An 18171-nucleotide genomic window follows, 5' to 3' on the forward strand; every position below is an offset into this window, starting at 1 on the left:
TTATTCTTGTGTGTTTCCTTCTCTATGATTGTAATCTATATTTTGTTCCAGTCTATATGTCCAATGTTTAATGTGTTACATGCTTGCATATGATTGAGGCCATTATTTGATTATTAACTCACTTATCCCAGATAGCCTACCCTTCATTTACCTTTGTTAGCCACTTTGAGCCTTTTAATCCCATTTGTTCTATATTTTACCACATCACTAGTCTTAAGCGGAAAAATAATTAATTACCCCAAATTGAATATTTGGTTAGCTTAAGATAGAGATTATGTATCAACTAAGTGTGGGGAAACTGTGGGAACATGGGTTAATAAGGGAATGTGTTATGTTTTTATTTTGATTAAATATTGAGAATTTGGGTACCTACTCATGTGAAAATAGAAAAATTAAAAATCCATGTGCATTGATAAGTTATGTTTGCTTTTATGATTTAAAAAAAAAAAGAAAACCCAAAAATATTCAATTAATTTGAATAAGGGGATAAAATTACCCAAATGTTAAATTTAATAAAAGATCAATGCATATGTGATAAAATTAAAGAAAAGTTGATACATGAGTATGTGATACAAAAGTGGGAACTTTGGGTAGCTAGGCATGAATTTAGAAGTTATATAGAGTGTGTGTGTGTTAGGTAAGAGCTTAGGTTAATCAAAGATTCATATTATAGCTCACTTGGCCATACATATATCCTCACCCTTACCTTAGCCCCATTACAACCCTGAAAAGACCTCATGATGTTTGCATTTGTGCATTAAACATTTGTTGATTGGTTAGATGAAGAACAAAGTTTTAGAAAGCATGACTAGAGAAGAGTAGAGTGATCAACCCTAGACACTTGAGCGATTAGAATGCATATACACTTCCTGTGAGGGTTCAATGCTTAATTCTATGTTCCCTACTTTCATGAGCTATCTTCTTACAAGTTTACTTATTTTTATTGTATGATTTAAATTAGTGGAATCTGATTTATGTTTGTCTTGGAGAACTTGTTTACTTTTAACCAAGTAGGTAGAAATATTTTGCATGTAGTTGCATTCATATAGATAGGTTGCATCTCATACTTTCTACCATTCCTCTTCACTGCTTTGTAGCTTCTCCTGAGCTTAGCATGAGGATATGCTAATATTTAAGTATGGAGAGATTGATAAACCACTATTTTATGGTTTATCTTGTGCTAATTTGAGTGGATTTTATCAACTCTTTACTCACTTATTCATATAAATTGCATGATTTTACATTTTCCTTCCTATTCTGTTCTATAAATTGGAAACTTGCTTCCCAAGCCTTTAAATTACCAAAAATTAATTCCCCTTTATACCATTCGATGCCATGATATGTGTGTTAAGTGATTTCAGAGATTACAGGGCAGGAATGGCTTAGAGGATGGAAAGGAAGTATGAAAAGTGGAAGGAATACAAGAAGCTGAAGGAACTGCTAAGTTGTCCAGCCTGACCTCTTCGCACTCAAACGGTCATAACTTGATCTACAGAGGTTCAAATGAGGTCGTTCCAGTTGCGTTGGAAAGCTAACATCTGGGGATTCAAAATGATATATAATTTGTCATAGTTTCCCTGAGGATAAGTGACGCGCACGCGTGGATCTGTGTGAAACCAGCGACCTGCACGTGTTTGAATTCACCCCCAGCAATTTTTGGGCTGTTTCTGACCCAATTTTCGGCCTAGAAAACACATATTAGAGGCTATAAAGTGGGGGGGATCAAGGAGACAATTCACACAACATTCATAATTCACAATTTTAGGTTTTAGATGTAGTTTTCTAGAGAGAGAGGCTCTCTCCTTTCTCTTAGGTTTTAGAATTAGGATTTGTTCTTCTTCTCAATTCCAGATTCAATGTTCATTTAAATTATTAATTCAAAGAGTACTTTTTCATTTAATTTTATTGTTTATTTAATTACTTCCAATTTTATTTCAATTATCATCTCTCTTTTCTATTCCAAACTCCCAACAACGAAGATGGCATGCAAGATGGCAGAGTAGACTCCCAACTTGATATGGGGGTTGATTAAAAGGAGACACTTGAGTTGGAATGCTCAAGTGGATAGTTAAATTGGAAGTTGTTGGCTAATTCTGTATTTACTAACGCTAGACCTTCCCAAGGGAGAGGACTAGGATTTGCGAATAAGAGTTAGCTCAATCACTTGACTTTCCTTTATTTAATAAGGGTTAACTAAGTTAAAACAACAACCTCTTTATACTACACATGAGAGAATTCCAACAAGGATAGAACTTTCAATTAATCATTCCCCTAGTGAAGGCTTTTTATTTAGAATAATATAAATCTCTTTTAATTTTCATTGCTTTAATTTACAATCATATGCTTGTGCCCATTGCCCAAACTCCAAATTTCTCAGAAAACTCATAACCAATAATAAATACACCTCCCTACAATTCCTTGAGAGACGACCCGAGGTTTAAATACTTCAGTTATTATTTTTATTGGGTTTGCTTAAGTTGACAACCAAATTTTGGTACGAAAGGATTCTTTGCTGGTTTAGAAACTATACTTGCAATACGAATTTATTTGTGAAATTCTTTACTGGCAGAAAATCCATTCGTCAGTAACATGTAATCTAAACAAAAACAATATTGTCTAAAATAGTCTAAAAATATTGTCTAAAGTAATAAAAAAAATCTTAATATTTGTTGCAAAAAAATAAGGTTATTGCAACATTTTCTAATCAACATGTTATAAGTGTTCTCTTTTAATTAATCAAAAAACATGTAAAAGTGTTGCTTGAATAGATTAAACGGGCAACATTTACTGCATTCCTATGTTACATTTTGTGAAAGTTGCATTTAAATTTTTAATAAATATCAACTTATAAATGTTGTCTAAAATAAATCAATATCATTTTTTTGTAAAATTATAATTTTCCTTCCACCGTCCTTAACTAAGAAAAAAAAAACCCAACCCTGCATGAATTGCTTGTTGCTTTGTTCAATTAGTCATTCAAAACACAAAACTCCAACCTGTATTTTTCAGAACACAAACACAAAAACCCTAACCTCTACCACTCGAAACATGCTTTTCTCTCTCTGCTCGTTCATCTTCTTCGATGACGCAAGCCTCTTTGCTCATTTATCTTCCTCATTGACAGGTGTTCCTCTCTGCTCGTTGATCAATGTTCATGTAACACCCTAATTACCCCAAGTCTTACCTCATGCCATAAAGTAAAGGATAATTAAGAAAATAAGCTTTCTGCCACACTTTTAAAGCATGACGAAAAGTGCAAAAAAGCGTGTCGATAGCTTTTTGCCACGCTTTTTGACCTATCGGCACGCTTATGAAAGGGTCACATCCACGAGCGTGCCAGTTGGTCTATCGCCATGCTTTTGTGGATCTATCGGCACGCTTCTTTTGTTGGCACGCTTCCATCTCTTCCCATGCTTAAAAAGCGTGGCCATAGGTATTAACCATAGCTACGCTTGAGAAGCGTACCAAAAAGAGCACATATCGTAACACTTTTGAAGTGTGCCCAGAAGGTTGGTTTCAGGTACTCTTCAAAAGCGTGATGATAGGGAACAATAAGGCTACGCTTTTAACGTACCTATAAATGAACCTATTGCCACGCTTTAAAAGCGTGGCTGTATCATTATCAAATTAAGAAAAAAACTTATTGCCATGTTTTAAAAGCGTGGCTATATCCTTATCAAATTAAAAAAATAGTATATGCTTTTACATGCACTCTAAGGCACTCCAAAAATAATAAAAAAACATTAACAAAAATATGTAAATGTCATTTAAAAAAGTTAATCAATAAAAAGTAATATTACATTAATAGAATTCAAAGCAAATTAGCCATGTCTTCTCTATACATGCAACGACAGTGTGCATGAAATTTACAAACATAAACAAAAATGAATTTCTAGGAAGGGAATTAAGAAATATCATTGAATCACCCCAAGCTTGTACTAGGCCTTCCTCGGATAAAGGAACCAAATGGAAAGCTCCACAATACACTTCACGAATAATCTGCAAGTATGATCATATGAATAACAAAAAAACAGAAGGTAAGCAAATTACAAAAAAACTTGCCATGACAAATATTAAAGAAAGGAATCATAAAAAAATATATAAGACTTGGAATAAGGATGTGTCACATCTTCATATTGAAATATGTGACATGCACAAGTTGATCACATGCAATTGGCCACTACTATTCCGGAGAGATAATTCTAAAGATATGCATATAAAATTCTGAGTTCAACCATTTTGTATAATTTTATAACAATCTCTGGAATATCTTGGAATAAGTTGTAAATAGATAGTAACTGGTGCACGAAATCGTGATTGTTTGTTCCCCATCAACGGCGCCAAAAACTTGGTGCGCACGTTCATAATCTTAATTCTTTTTCACAACTCCGCACAACTAACCAGCAAGTGCACTGGGTCGTCCAAGTAATAAACCTTACGTGAGTAAGGGTCGATCCCACGGATATTGTCGGCTTGAAGCAAGCTATGGTCACCTTGTAAATCTCAGTCAGTGAGCTCTCATGGAGCCTCACAGAAAATCAAAGCAATGTTGGGGCCTCTCAACACCAAACTTAGAGTTTGGTTGTGGCCTCCCAACACCAAACTTAGAGTTTGAATGTGGGAGTTTTGTTTGACTCTGTACTGAGAGAAGCTTTTCATGCTTCCTCTCCATGGTTATAGAAGGAGAACCTTGAGTTCTGAATACAAGGTAGTCCTCATTCAACTGAAGGACCAACTCTCCTCTGTCAACATCAATCACTGCTTTTGCCGTGGCCAGGAAGGGTCTGCCAAGGATGATGGATTCATCCTCATCCTTCCCAGTGTCTAGGATTATGAAATCAGCAGGGATGTAAAGGCTTTCAACCTTCACTAGCACGTCCTATACTAGTCCATAAGCCTGTTTCATGGATTTGTCTGCCATCTCTAATGAGATTCTTGCAGCTTGTACCTCAAAGATTCCCAGTTTCTCCATTACAGAGAGTGGCATGAGGTTTATCCCTGACCCCAGGTCACACAGAGCTTTTTCAAAGGTCATGGTGCCTATGGTACAAGGTATGAAGAATTTTCCGGGATCCAGTTTTTTCTGAGGCAATGTTTGCCTCATTAATGCATTCAGTTCATTGGTTAACAAGGGGGGTTCATCCTCCCATGTCTCAGTACCAAATAACTTGGCATTCAGCTTCATGATTGCTCCTAGATATTTAGCAACTTTCTCTTCAGTGATGTCTTCATCCTCTTCAGAGGAAGAATTTTCATCAGAGCTCATGAATGGAAGAAGGGAGTTCAATGGAATCTCTATGGTCTCTGTATGAGCCTCAGATTCCTTTGGTTCCTCAAAGGAAAACTCCTTTCTGTCCAAAGGACGTCCCATGAGGCTTTTCTCACCGGGATTCACGTTCTCTTCCCTCTCTCCAGGTTCGGCCATGTTGGTCATGGTTATGGCCTTGCACTCTCTCTTGGGATTCTCTTCTGTATTGCTTGGGAGAGTATTGGGAGGAGTTTCAGTAGTCTTCTTACTCAGCTGACCCACCTGTGCCTCCAAATTTCTAATGGAGGACCTTGTTTCATTCATGAAACTTAGTGTTGTCTTGGATAGATCAGAGACCATGGTTGCCAGGCCAGAATGGCTCTATTTAGAATTCTCTGTCTGTTGCTGAGAAGATGATGGAAAAGGCTTGCTATTGCTAAACCTATTCCTTCCACCATTATTATTGAAGCCTTATTGAGGCTTCTGTTGGTCCTTCCATGAGAAATTTGGATGATTTCTCCATGAAGGATTATAGGTGTTTCCATAGGGTTCTCCCATATAATGCACCTCTGCTATTGTAGGGTTCTCAGGATCATAAGCTTCTTCTTCAGAAGATGCTTCTTTAGTACTGTTGGATGCAGCTTGCAATCCATTCAGACTCTCAGAAATCATATTGACTTGCTGAGTCAATATTTTGTTCTGAGCCAATATGGCATTCAGGGTATCAATTTCAAGAACTCCCTTTTTCTGAGGCGTCCCATTGTTCACAGAATTCCTCTCAGAGGTATACATGAACTGGTTATTTGCAACCATTTCAATGAGTTCTTGAGCTTCTGCAGGGATTTTCACGTGAAGAGATCCTCCTGCAGAATGGTCCAATGACATTTTTGACAACTCAGACAGACCATCATAGAATATACATATGATGCTCCATTCTAGAAGCATGTCAGTAGGGCACCTTTTGATCAGTTGCTTATATCTTTCCTAAGCTTCATAGAGGGATTCTCCTTCCTTCTTTCTGAAGGTTTGGATTTCCACTCTAAGCTTGCTCATCTTTTGAGGTGGAAAGAATTTGGCCAGGAAAGCACTGACCAGCTTATCCCAGGAGTTCAGGCTATCCTTAGGTTGTGAATCCAACCATGTTCTAGCTTTGTCTCTTACAGCAAAAGGGAAAAGCATAAGCCTGTAGACCTCGGGATCAACTCCATTGGTCTTGACAGTGTCACAGATTTTCAAGAATTCAGCTAAAAACTGATGAGGATCTTCCATTGGAAGTCCATGAAACTTGCAGTTCTGTTGCATTAGAGAAACTAATCGAGGCTTAAGCTCAAAGTTGTTTGCTCTAATTGCAGGAAGTGAGATGCTTCTTCCATAGAAGTTAGAAGAGGGTGCAATAAAGTCACCAAGCATCTTCCTTGCATCTCTACCATTGTTATTAGGTTTGGCCATGTCTCCTTCTTTTACGAAAATTTCTGTCAGATCCTCTCCAGAAGGTTGTGCCTTAGCTTCCCTTAGCTTCCTCTTCAGAGTCCTTTCAGGTTCAGGGTCAGCTTTAACAAGAATGTTCTTATCCTTGTTCCTGCTCATATGAAAAAGAAGAGAACAGAAAAGAAAATATGGAATCCTCTATGTCATAGTATAGAGATTTCCTTTTGTGAGTAGAAGAAGAGAAGAGAAAAAATTCGAACACAGGGGAGAAGAGGGGGGTTCGAATTATGAGTAGAAGAGAAGTGTTAGTAGATAAATAAATAAATAGAAAGAGATGAGAGGGGGAAGAATTCGAAAATTAAATAAAATGAAATAAAAATATTTTTATTTTTATTTTGACTATTAGTTATAATTCAAAATTTAAAAAGAAAAATAAAATTAAATCAAATTAAAATTTAAAACAAATAGTTATTTAAAAAGAAATTTTGAAAAAGAGGGGAGGGGTTTTCGAAAATTGGTGAAAGAAAAAGTAGTTAGATGGTTTTGAAAAAGATAGGAATTTTAAAAAAAAAATCAATCAAAAAGTTAAGTAGTTAATTGAAAATTTTTGAAAATCAATTTTGAAAAGATAAGAAGTTACACTACAAGAAACATCGTTAAAATCGACGGCCAAATCGACGGCTAAGCCGTCGATAATATTAAATTTCGACAGCAAAATGGACGGTGACGATGGTCGCTATTAAGCTTGTCGATTTTTTAAAATTCTAATAAAATCGACGGCTTGCCTTGCCGTCGATAATAATGTAATAAAATCGACAACGTTTTTGTCTATAATATGAGTTTGAAAATTTTACATTCTTAATAAAATTGACAAAGTTTCCGTCGATATTATTATATAAAATCGACGCCATTTCTGTCGATATTTGATTCAATTAAATCGACAATAATTTCGTCTATAATATGCTTAATAAAATCAACAACAGTTTCGTCTATAATATGCTTAATAAAATCGACAACACTGCCGTCGATATTTGATTCAATAAAATCGACACAGTTGCCGTCAATTTTAATAGTTATATGTTTTAATTATTTTTTTTATTTGAAAAATAGTAAACAATTAATACAAATAAACTTTTAAATATATAAATAAAATTTATACAGAATATTAGATAACAAGACAAATAAACTTTTAAATATAAAAATAAAATTTATACTATATTATTTTGCCAATATAACCTTTACTTGTTTCTAGTTCATACTTGTTATGTGTATATGTCAATTTATCTTTTGCCGTTATGAAAAGCTAATTAATAAAAAGAAGCTGTGACATACACTAATTAGGAATGAATGTACAACAGGATTAATTAATTAATTAATTATACATGTTGAAGGAAAGAAGAAAGTAGTGACTAGTGAGCAAGGTATGCATGTAGTATATATAACTGAGGACTTAACTTTGTGAATAGTTTTGATGATTCAACACTTGTAATTAAGACTACACTAGTAGTAGTAGTACTAAGAACAAAATTGGAAACCTCAGTAGTGTCCCTGAAGCTACCTAATTAATCCAAAACATATAGAGATCTGCATTATCAAGAGGTAATGAATGTGTCTACCCTTGTGATCTTCAACCTCTTTACAGTGGAAGCAAACATCCTACACCAACATCAACATATAATATCAATTAGTTTCATTAAAGAAAGAAAGAAAGAAGAGAATTTAGATGATGATGATGACTTACTCCCAAAGGAACATCCCCAACCATAACAAGATCTCCTTCTTCATCTTCATAAGTGAGGACATGGCATCTCTCACCAGGTTGAACTACAACTTCATCCATCTCTGTACCCCAGAGAATAGTGGTGTCGAGTTTCCTCCCTATTGGAATGCCTTCCATGTACACCTTCACAAACAGGCTTCCACCACATTCTTCATGAGTGCTGAGTGCAAGCCTCAGATTCAAGGAAGCAGTTGAAGAAATGTTAGAGGAAGGGGAACATAATAATAAGTGCTGAGTGCTAATATAATAATGCTAGCTTTTGAATGCTGCTGAAGTGCTTTTGTATAATCCTACCAAAACAGTGCATGTTAGTGTGTTAGACTTTGTGGTATCTTTTTCCTTGCTTCTTCTGCTTTCTAGATAGATTGTAACACACGAGTTTAGCACTCGAATGAACAAACGCTTGTTATATACTCTAATTTCAGTGGCCTCTTGAGAAACATTGGCATTCTCTCCCCTAAGGAGCTATAAAGAATTTTCGTTCCCCGCCAAGTGACCAACCTTTGCCTGCAGAAGATTGTAAGTATCGGTGACATTTCGCAATTCCAATCATTTTAATAAAAAGTGAAGAATGATTAGTTGCTTGTTTGAATGATAGTAAACAACTAGGAACAACTAACCAGCCACCTAGGAGACTCAGGAATGAAGGGTAGACTCAGAACCTGTGCACTACAAGGAATGATTCCTGAGACAAAGATGAAAAAGATGTGAGCAGTTTCATCAACCCAGTTGTTTGATTTCATGTTTTATTAAAACAACACCAGAAAGAAGGTCATTTACCTATCAGAGCCAAAATCCTCCAATTCAAGAATGCTCCAATAAGATAAGTTAATGATACCCCACAACAAATCATAAGCTGTCAACATAATAATAAGGATTTGGAATAATGCAATGCATGAAATATGTAAAACATGATGCAAGTAAAAGGACATTTGAGAGAATATTTTATCACTTTACCTGATGAACCGTGGTGAATCCTCCTCGGAGATTCTTCGGTGTTACTTCTGCTACATAAACTGGAACCTGTTATGTTATATAAAAGGGAAAAAAATTATTTGTGTTTCTTTTGACTTTATCAGCTGAATGCAATTTGAAGTTTGAACTGAAATTATAAGAAAGTTTATGAATCTTAACATTACCATAAAAGATAGAAGGCCCATCCCACACCCTACCAACAATCTTCCAATGTAAAGCCACCAAGCAACCTTCAATCAAGCAGCAAGTGTTAAATACCAAGAATCTTAGCGCCGGTGTTAAATACCAACAATCTGCAATGTTGTTGCACAAAAGAAGGAAATATATATGCACAACAGCACAAGGTTGTTGCACAAAAACACAGGCTGTTTGAACTTTGAAGCTTAATATAGGTTTGTTTAATGTTATTTATAAAGCACCGAGAGAGAAACTATTACAACAGGCTCCCAATATAAACTGCTATTGTATATGCTTGTTATAAAGCAGAGGCCTAGATCATTAACAGAAATATGACTAAGATTTAACTCCTAACAAAATAAAGCAATGTATAGATCAATATCGCTGCCTTTTATTATTCAAGGATAAACTTCAATGAGTGACCTCATACCAAATATGGTGTTATTTTATAGTGACTGAATCTGGCTTCCAAGAAGAGCTTCTTCCATTCTTTTTCTTCCCTCTCTATCAAATTGATGAGGGGAAATACATTACATTTATAGAAACAAGAACCATTAAAAGATTTCTTTAAGTAAGCAAGCATATCTACTCAATAGTAATGTCTTATAGTTTTCACTATAATTGACAAGACAGAAGTCACAACCATAGTTTCACTCTAATTGCTATTCAAAATGATTGATTAAATTCAGCACTCCAAGTTGTAAAATGAAAATGGTGGCCACTCATTAAGATTATTAGCCAAAATCCAATGAAAAATAACAAATGCAGAAAAATGAAAAAGAGAATCAAGCCACTTTAAAAGAGAATTGATGTTCTCTTCACGGATGCTATTGAGAGGTTGCTTTATTATATTATTTAGTATATATTTATAACAATAACTTAATGCGGCAAAATTTAATTATTATTATATGCATGCTTTTATATCAGATGGGATGTAAATACCATTAACAATCTTCCAGACTACATGATATTGTGCTTCCTAGCGCTTTATACCACTATCAATGAAATGGCTTTTGATATCTTCAAAGATCATGCAGTCAAGTGGCTTCCCTATCTCAAAAAAGCTGTATGTACTATACTTTTCCTAAGTTTAATCAAGTCTTATTAACTCTTAATTAGATTCCTAAATTAATGTTTTCACTATTATCTACACAATTATTATGAGGATTCATAAATTGATTGATATGTCTATACTTATGATATCAGTGGTGTGATTTGTGAAAATCGTTTCTGCAAGAAGCAAAATGGTCCAACAACAAAGTTGTACCAGGATTCAAGGACTACTTAGAAAATGGTTCAGTCTCATGCTCAGGCGGGGTTTTTCTTACTCACTCCTTCTTCTTACTCAATCAAAAAATAACAGAGCCAGCACTTCATTCGTTAACTAACTACAGTGGATGAGAATTGATGCATAGAAACAGATCACAAGTAACAAAACAATGCTCTTCAAAAGATTTTTTTTTCTTTTTTAAAAAAAAACATTCATAATGCATTTATGATGAAAAGAAGTTTTTCTTAAATTATTTATTTAAGACAAACAGCAAGCCAAATCATAACAAAAGCAAAATCCAAATCAGAACAAAAGTAAAATCCCTAACCAAAAATCAGTACAAAAGGAGAGTATGAAATAAGTACCACAATCATTTCAATTAAGCAGAGAAAGAATATTAGCAGAGAAATAATATATTAAGAATTCATGAAGCAGCAAATTATGACCAGAATAAACATGACCAGAATTTCTAGATTTAGAAAATAGGATATTACAATTAGGTCATAGTTTACACCTGAAATATGGGATTTCCAAATGAAACTGAAGTTGGCTTTGAAAAGAGTTCAGTAACAGTCAGAAAATGATACCTGGTTTTTGTGAGTTCGATTGAGAGAGAGCGGAGAAGGACCAAAGTAGGAGGAGCTACGACGGCAACAGAGAGAAGGAGCGACTGTGTGGCACGGCAGCAACGGAGCGACAGGCAGCGCCAGCAAGAGGAGCGACAGTGGTGGCGCGAGCAAGAGGAGCGACAGTGGCGGCGCGAGCAAACTGAGTGATGGTGGCGCAACCGTGAAGTGGTCTGAAATTGTGTTTCTGAATGCAGAAAAGAAGTGGAATGCAGAAAAGAAAAGAGAAGAAAAGAAAATGATAAAAATTTTTTTTCTGAACTCGGGGCGGGAAGTGGGCGCGGACTCGTGTTTTTAGCAATAAAAATCGACGGTATGTATGTCGATTTTATTTTGAAAAAAAATCAACGTTCTTAGCGTCTATTTTATACATTCAATTCACATCATTTATTTGATTTTAAAAAAAAATCTGGAACGTTCAAATTTATCGACGAAAATGTTGTCGATATTTTAAATATAAAAATAGACGCTATGTCTGTCGATTTTAAATTTTTAATATAAAAGTATTTTCATCCCCCGCTTTATATTTTAAGAAACAATCTGGAACGTTTAAATTTATCGACGGAAACGTTGTCGATATTTTAAATATAAAAATAGACGCTATGTTTGTCGATTTTAATATAAAAGTATTTTCACCCCCCGCTTCGTATTTTAAGAAACAATCTGGAACGTTTAAATTTATCGACGGTAATGTTGTCGATATTTTAAATATAAAAATAGACGCTATGTCTGTCGATTTTAATATAAAAGTATTTTCATCCCCCGCTTCGTCTACAATATGATGATAATTAAAAGAGATTTAATGCATCATCAAAAAATCGACGACAAGACTGTCGATTTTATTATTTTATTTTTAATTATTATTTTTTTTAAATATCGACGGCAAGCCGTCGAAAAATATCGACGGGAGAGATAGCCGTCGATTTTTTTCGTCGATAAATACGCTTTTTCTTGTAGTGTTAGAAAAGATTTTGAAATTAAGTTTTGAAAAAGATATGATTGAAAGATATGATTGAAAATTTAAATTGAAAAAGATTTGAAAAGGAAATTAAAAAGATTTGATTTTGAAAATTGAAGTTGATTACTTGACTAACAAGAAACTAAAAGATATGATTCTAAAATTTAAAGATTGAACCTTTCTTAATAGGCAAGTAACAAACTTTAAAATTTTTGAATCAATCACATTAATTGTTAGTAAAGATTTTGAAAATATAAAACAAAATAAGAAAAAAGATTTTTTTGAAAATCAATTTGAATTTTCGAAAATATGAAAGAAAAATGAAAAAGATTTGATTTTTAAAAAAAATATTTGAAAAAGATAGAATTTTTAAATTGAAAATTTGATTTGACTCATAAGAAACAACTAAATTTTCAAAATTTATGAGCAAAAAAAAAGGGAAAGATATTTTTTTATTTTTGAATTTTTAATGAAGAAAGAGAAAAACAACAAAAAGACTCAAAACATGAAAATTATGAATCAAAACACACAATGCATGCAAGAACACTTTGAATGTCAAGATGAACACCAAGAACACTTTGAATGTCAAGATGAACATCAAGAACATGTTTTTGAAAATTTTTAAGAAAAGAAAAACATGCAAGACACCAAACTTAAAAATTTTTAATGTTGAGACACTAACTATTTGAAAATGCATATGAAAAACAAGAAAAGACACAAAACAAGAAAATTTAAAGATCAAATAAGGAAAATCATTAAGAACAATTTGAAGATTAATGAAGAACATATGATGAATTTTCGAAAATTAAAGGAAAATTAAAAATATGCAATTGACACCAAACTTACAATTTGACACTAGACTCAAACAAGAAACACAGAATTATTTTTGGTTTTATGATTTTGTAAATTTTTTTTTTTGGATTTTTCGAAAAAATTATTTTGAAAAAGAAAAATAAGGATTTCAAAATTTTTAATAAGAATTCCAGGAATCATGCAATGTTAGTCTAAAGCTCCGGTCCAGGAATTAGACATGGCTTACTAGCCAGCCAAGCTTTTAGTGAAAGCTCCAGTCCAAAACACTAGACATGGCCAATGGACAGCCAAGCTTCAGCAGAACATTACATACAACAGCTAATTTGATGAGAAAGACAAAGAAGCTCTTCTAAGGATAAGTGAAACCTCGGTCCAAAAGATTAGACATGGCTTAACAGCTAGCCAGGATTCAACATATCTCATGAAACTCTAGAATTCATTCTTAAAAATTCTAAAGTCATAGAATAATTTATTTTCAAATTATTTTGTTTTTTTTTTTGAAAATTTTTTTCGAAAATAAAAATAAAAATAATAAAAACAAGAAGCTTAAAATTATAATAAAATTACCTAATCTGAGCAACAAGATGAACCGTCAGTTGTCCAAACTCGAACAATCCCCGGCAACGGCGCCAAAAACATGGTGCACGAAATCGTGATTGTTTGCTCCCCATCAACGGCGCCAAAAACTTGGTGCGCACGTTCATAATCTTAATTCTTTTTCACAACTCCGCACAACTAACCAGCAAGTGCACTGGGTCGTCCAAGTAATAAACCTTACGTGAGTAAGGGTCGATCCCACGGAGATTGTCGGCTTGAAGCAAGCTATGGTCACCTTGTAAATCTCAGTCAGGCAGATTCAAATGGTTATGGAGATTTGATAATTAAAATATAATTAAAATATAAAATAGGGTAGAAATACTTATGTAATTCATTGGTGAGAATTTCAGATAAGCGTATGGAGTTGCTTTTGTTCCTTCTGAACCTCTGCTTTCCTACTGCTTTCATCCAATCATTCATATTCCTTTCCATGGCAAGCTGTATGTTGGGCATCACTGTTGTCAATGGCTACTTCCCGTCCTCTCAGTGAAAATGGTCCAAAGGCGCTGTCACCGCATGGCTAATCATCTGTCGGTTCTCGATCATGTTGGAATAGGATCCATTGATCCTTTTACGTCTGTCACACGCCCAACACTCACGAGTTTGAAGCTCGTCACAGTCATCCCTTCCCAGATCCTACTCGGAATACCACAGACAAGGTTTAGACTTTTCGGATCTCAAGAATGGCCGCCAATAATTCTAGCCTATACCACGAAGGTTTTAATATTAGATTAGAAACCCAAGAGATACACATTCAAGCTTGTTTCCATGTAGAACTGAAGTGGTTGTCAGGCACGCGTTCATAGGTGAGAATGGTAATGAGCGTCACATAATCATCACATTCATCATGTTCTTGTGTGCGAATGAATATCTTAGAGAAGAAATATGCTTGAGTTGAATAGGAAAACAATAGTACTTTGCATTAATTCATAAGGAACAGCAGAGCTCCACACCTTAATCTATGGTGTGTAGAAACTCTACCGTTGAAATTACATAAGTGATAATAGTGTTCATTGGCTTCGGCCCCAGAGGGGGAACCAGAATGACCAAGACCTCGGTCTGAGGACTAAACGTCCAAAGATATAAAATAAATCACTAAAAGGTAGCTTTTATACTAAACTAGTAGCTAGGGTTACAGAAAATAAGTAAATGATGCAGAAATCCACTTCCGAGACCCAATTGGTGTGTGCTTGGGCTGAGCATTGAGCTTTACACGTGTAGAGGCTTCTCTTGGAGTTAAACACCAGGTTGCAGCCTATTTCTGGCGTTTAACTCTAGTTTGCAACTTGTTTCTGGCGTTTAACTTCAGAATAGGGCAACAAACTAGCGTTTGGACGCCAGTTTGCGTCTTCAAAACTCATGCAAAGTATGGACTATTATATATTTATGGAAATCCTTGGATGTTTACTTTCCAACGCAATTGAGAGCGAGCCAATTGGGTTTCTGTAGCTCTAGAAAATCTACTTCGAGTGCAGGGAGGTCAGAATCCAACAGCATCTGCAGTCCTTCTTCAGCCTCTGAATTAGATTTTTGCTCAAGTCCCTCAATTTCAGCCAGAAATTACCTGAAATCACAGAAAAATACACAAACTCATAGTAAAGTCCAGAAATGTGATTTTTATTTAAAAACTAATAAAAATATACTAAAAACTAACTAAATTATACTAAAAACTATGTAAAAACAATGCCAAAAAGCGTATAAATTATCCGCTCATCAGTAACCATAGTAGCCTAGCACGGAGGGAAAGCAACGTGACATACCTATTTCGGAAGTAAATTAGGGTATGAGACGTCCAAGTGCAAGCCAACTACAACAGCAATATATAGCGAAGGCTCAAGCATCTCTATTAATATTAGAAATAAATATAAGTATGTATAAAAATCACCAATACCAATTTATCCCCAACTTCTATCAATCTTTCAATATCCCTAAAAAAACACCACCAATAACAACAGGAAAACAAGTGGATTCTTATCAAGTAGTCACCAAATTCATACTTAACTAAATAGCCACCAAGATCCACCAACTGTGTATTACTTCATCAAATAGTCACCAAATTCATACTTAATTAACAAACAAGAAAACAAGTGGATTCTTATCAAGTGAGGATGATGAAGTTAATGATAATTCCTTTTATTTTCCAAACACTTTGGTAAAAGAAAAAAATTCTTTCACTACGAACAAAACTCACTTTTAATTTTTCTCAAATGACTATCGAAAGAGGAAATAAAATATAATAACCAAGTTATAAATCAGAAATTGCACAATGAAATAATAAAAAATAAAGAAGGGCAACAAATGAAATCAAACCATCTAGCTCAAATTGAAAAAAAACCTTAAGTGAAGCAGTTGCAAATTTTGACCAAATATCTGAGCTCAAGATCCACTAGGAAATTTTATAACTTTTTTTTGGGATTTTTTCAAAACTAAACATAATAAAGAATTTTTGTGATTTACCTGTTCTCTTTGTCCTTGAGGGAAATAGAAAACTCTTCTCATTCCCCCCCGCCAAACTGATGTTACTAATGTTAGCAACAAACTGTTAGGAACAAACACAAATGTTAGCGAAATATCTACCAAACAGGACCCATCATGTTACTAATGTTAGCAACAAACACATCTGAAAATGAAATTAAGGGAAACCCAAACTGAACCCAACAAAATATCTGCCAGTTAAAAGGCTAATATTAAACTCCATCCTATCATACCTGGTCAATGTGTGGTGGAATTTGCTTTATTTCAATTTTAATTTCTTGTTCAATCCTATATCAGCACAAAAGACAGAATGCATAATAAATCTATAGCATATACAGTTGAAATGCATTAACTTAACAGACTGTAAATTACATACAAATTAAAGCAGTCCCAATAAGTGATCAAGTTAACTACTAAACCAAGATGCTCAAATCTCCCTGAGCGACCGACCTGTATATCTATATATGATCCGTTAGAACAGGAAATCAGTGTCAAGGCAAATAAATTAGGAAGGGAATGAGGAAAAATCAGTATACCCTGGGGAGATAAGTTTCTGAATTCTTGGGAAAATCAATATTAATAACTATAGAAGGTTGGAATTCTAGGGACAAAAGCTTATCCGCCTGAAACCAAACAAAAAGTAATGTAAAAGAAGGGATTAGGAACCAACTCTTACTACTAAAGAAACAGAATGAACATACGAAGAGAATAAAATTGAAGATTTGTTTGTTCTCATTTAAAAGGATTGCAACTTTTCAAATAGTTTATGCATGTCAACCACTTTTATAAATGAGTAGAAGTTGAGGCAAAAAAGCATTTACCTCATCCATAACATGATTAGTTCCCATCAGTTTGAATCATGGTAACAAAGCCAACATCAACACATATATAATCTAAACTAGGACAAAATTCTAAAAACATGAGAAAAAATATTATAGTAAAAATTTATGCCCATTGAAGCAAGCTTGCTCCCTGAGAAGTTCATTCAAACTAGCCTTGAACTACAATAAATATGATAGTCCTCTCAATCGAACTCATGGGAATCTAATAGAAAGATAAAGGTAAGAGGAAGAAGTCAAACCTTGAATAACATTGTTATCCTGGTCAATTTTTTCCATTGCAGGAATGCAAAATGCAGCTGTTTTGCCTATCTCATTTTTAGCCCTTGCAAGAATGTCACTACTAGTAAGAGCAATTGGAATGCTTTCTTCTTGGATAGGAGAAAGCCTTTCAAAACCCTTCTCATATATTCCCATGAGCAACTTTCGCTTCAAAAAATAATCCTCAAATTCATTTCTTTTTGTTGCTGTCACATCTTGGGAAATAAAATTAAAGCAGATTCAATACCAACACTGGAATATATAACATAGAAATTACCTGCAAATCTTATAACCACAGAACCTTAAGTGGCTTACCCATAAATGGTATCATTAATTATGCCTTTCAAGTGGATATTGGAAACATGTAAATATGAAAAAACTAAATCGCACCGCAACAGGAAATCTAGCTCTGAAATTTTGTAAATGCCAATGATTGTACTGGTTAATTAAGATCGATTTATCTCAATTTCTCAGTAATTTAAGTAAATTAGTCAAAGCAGTTTGTATAGTGAAAACAGTGAACTGAATGCCTAATAGAGAGCAGGAATTAGGATATTAAAAATGACATTGGTAAATAAAAAAAGAAGCTAGTTAAATTCTATGACCAAAACTTCAAGAAGCATTTCATTATAAATGCACTGATATTATTTTCAGTTTAATCTCCCCCCCCACCTTAGTGAAGATCAAGACTGCTGTTGATCCTGGAAATTTTTTCAGGAATGAA

At 34.3% G+C, this 18171-nt stretch overlaps 2 protein-coding genes across 2 annotated transcripts; both read right to left on the minus strand.

The window, feature by feature from the left end:
- Window positions 1-3938: 3938 nt before the first annotated feature.
- Window positions 3939-17195, minus strand: LOC107606677 (uncharacterized). The gene is made up of 6 exons (XM_088498021.1): window positions 17169-17195; window positions 16884-16970; window positions 16710-16797; window positions 16330-16394; window positions 15633-15679; window positions 3939-3999 (listed from the first exon to the last, which is right to left on the minus strand). Exons 1-6 carry the CDS (start codon window positions 17193-17195, stop codon window positions 3939-3941), a joined length of 375 nt encoding a protein of 124 aa, XP_088354147.1.
- LOC107616757 (sugar transporter ERD6-like 5) lies at window positions 8922-9616 on the minus strand. Its single transcript, XM_016318688.3, has 5 exons — window positions 9596-9616; window positions 9414-9479; window positions 9237-9312; window positions 9077-9141; window positions 8922-8963 (listed from the first exon to the last, which is right to left on the minus strand). Exons 1-5 carry the CDS (start codon window positions 9614-9616, stop codon window positions 8922-8924), a joined length of 270 nt encoding a protein of 89 aa, XP_016174174.3.
- Window positions 17196-18171: the final 976 nt, after the last annotated feature.

The sequence above is a fragment of the Arachis ipaensis genome, chromosome B9 (assembly GCF_059453495.1).
Source record: "Arachis ipaensis isolate K30076 ecotype BB chromosome B9, ASM5945349v1, whole genome shotgun sequence".
Classification (NCBI taxonomy): domain Eukaryota; kingdom Viridiplantae; phylum Streptophyta; class Magnoliopsida; order Fabales; family Fabaceae; genus Arachis; species Arachis ipaensis.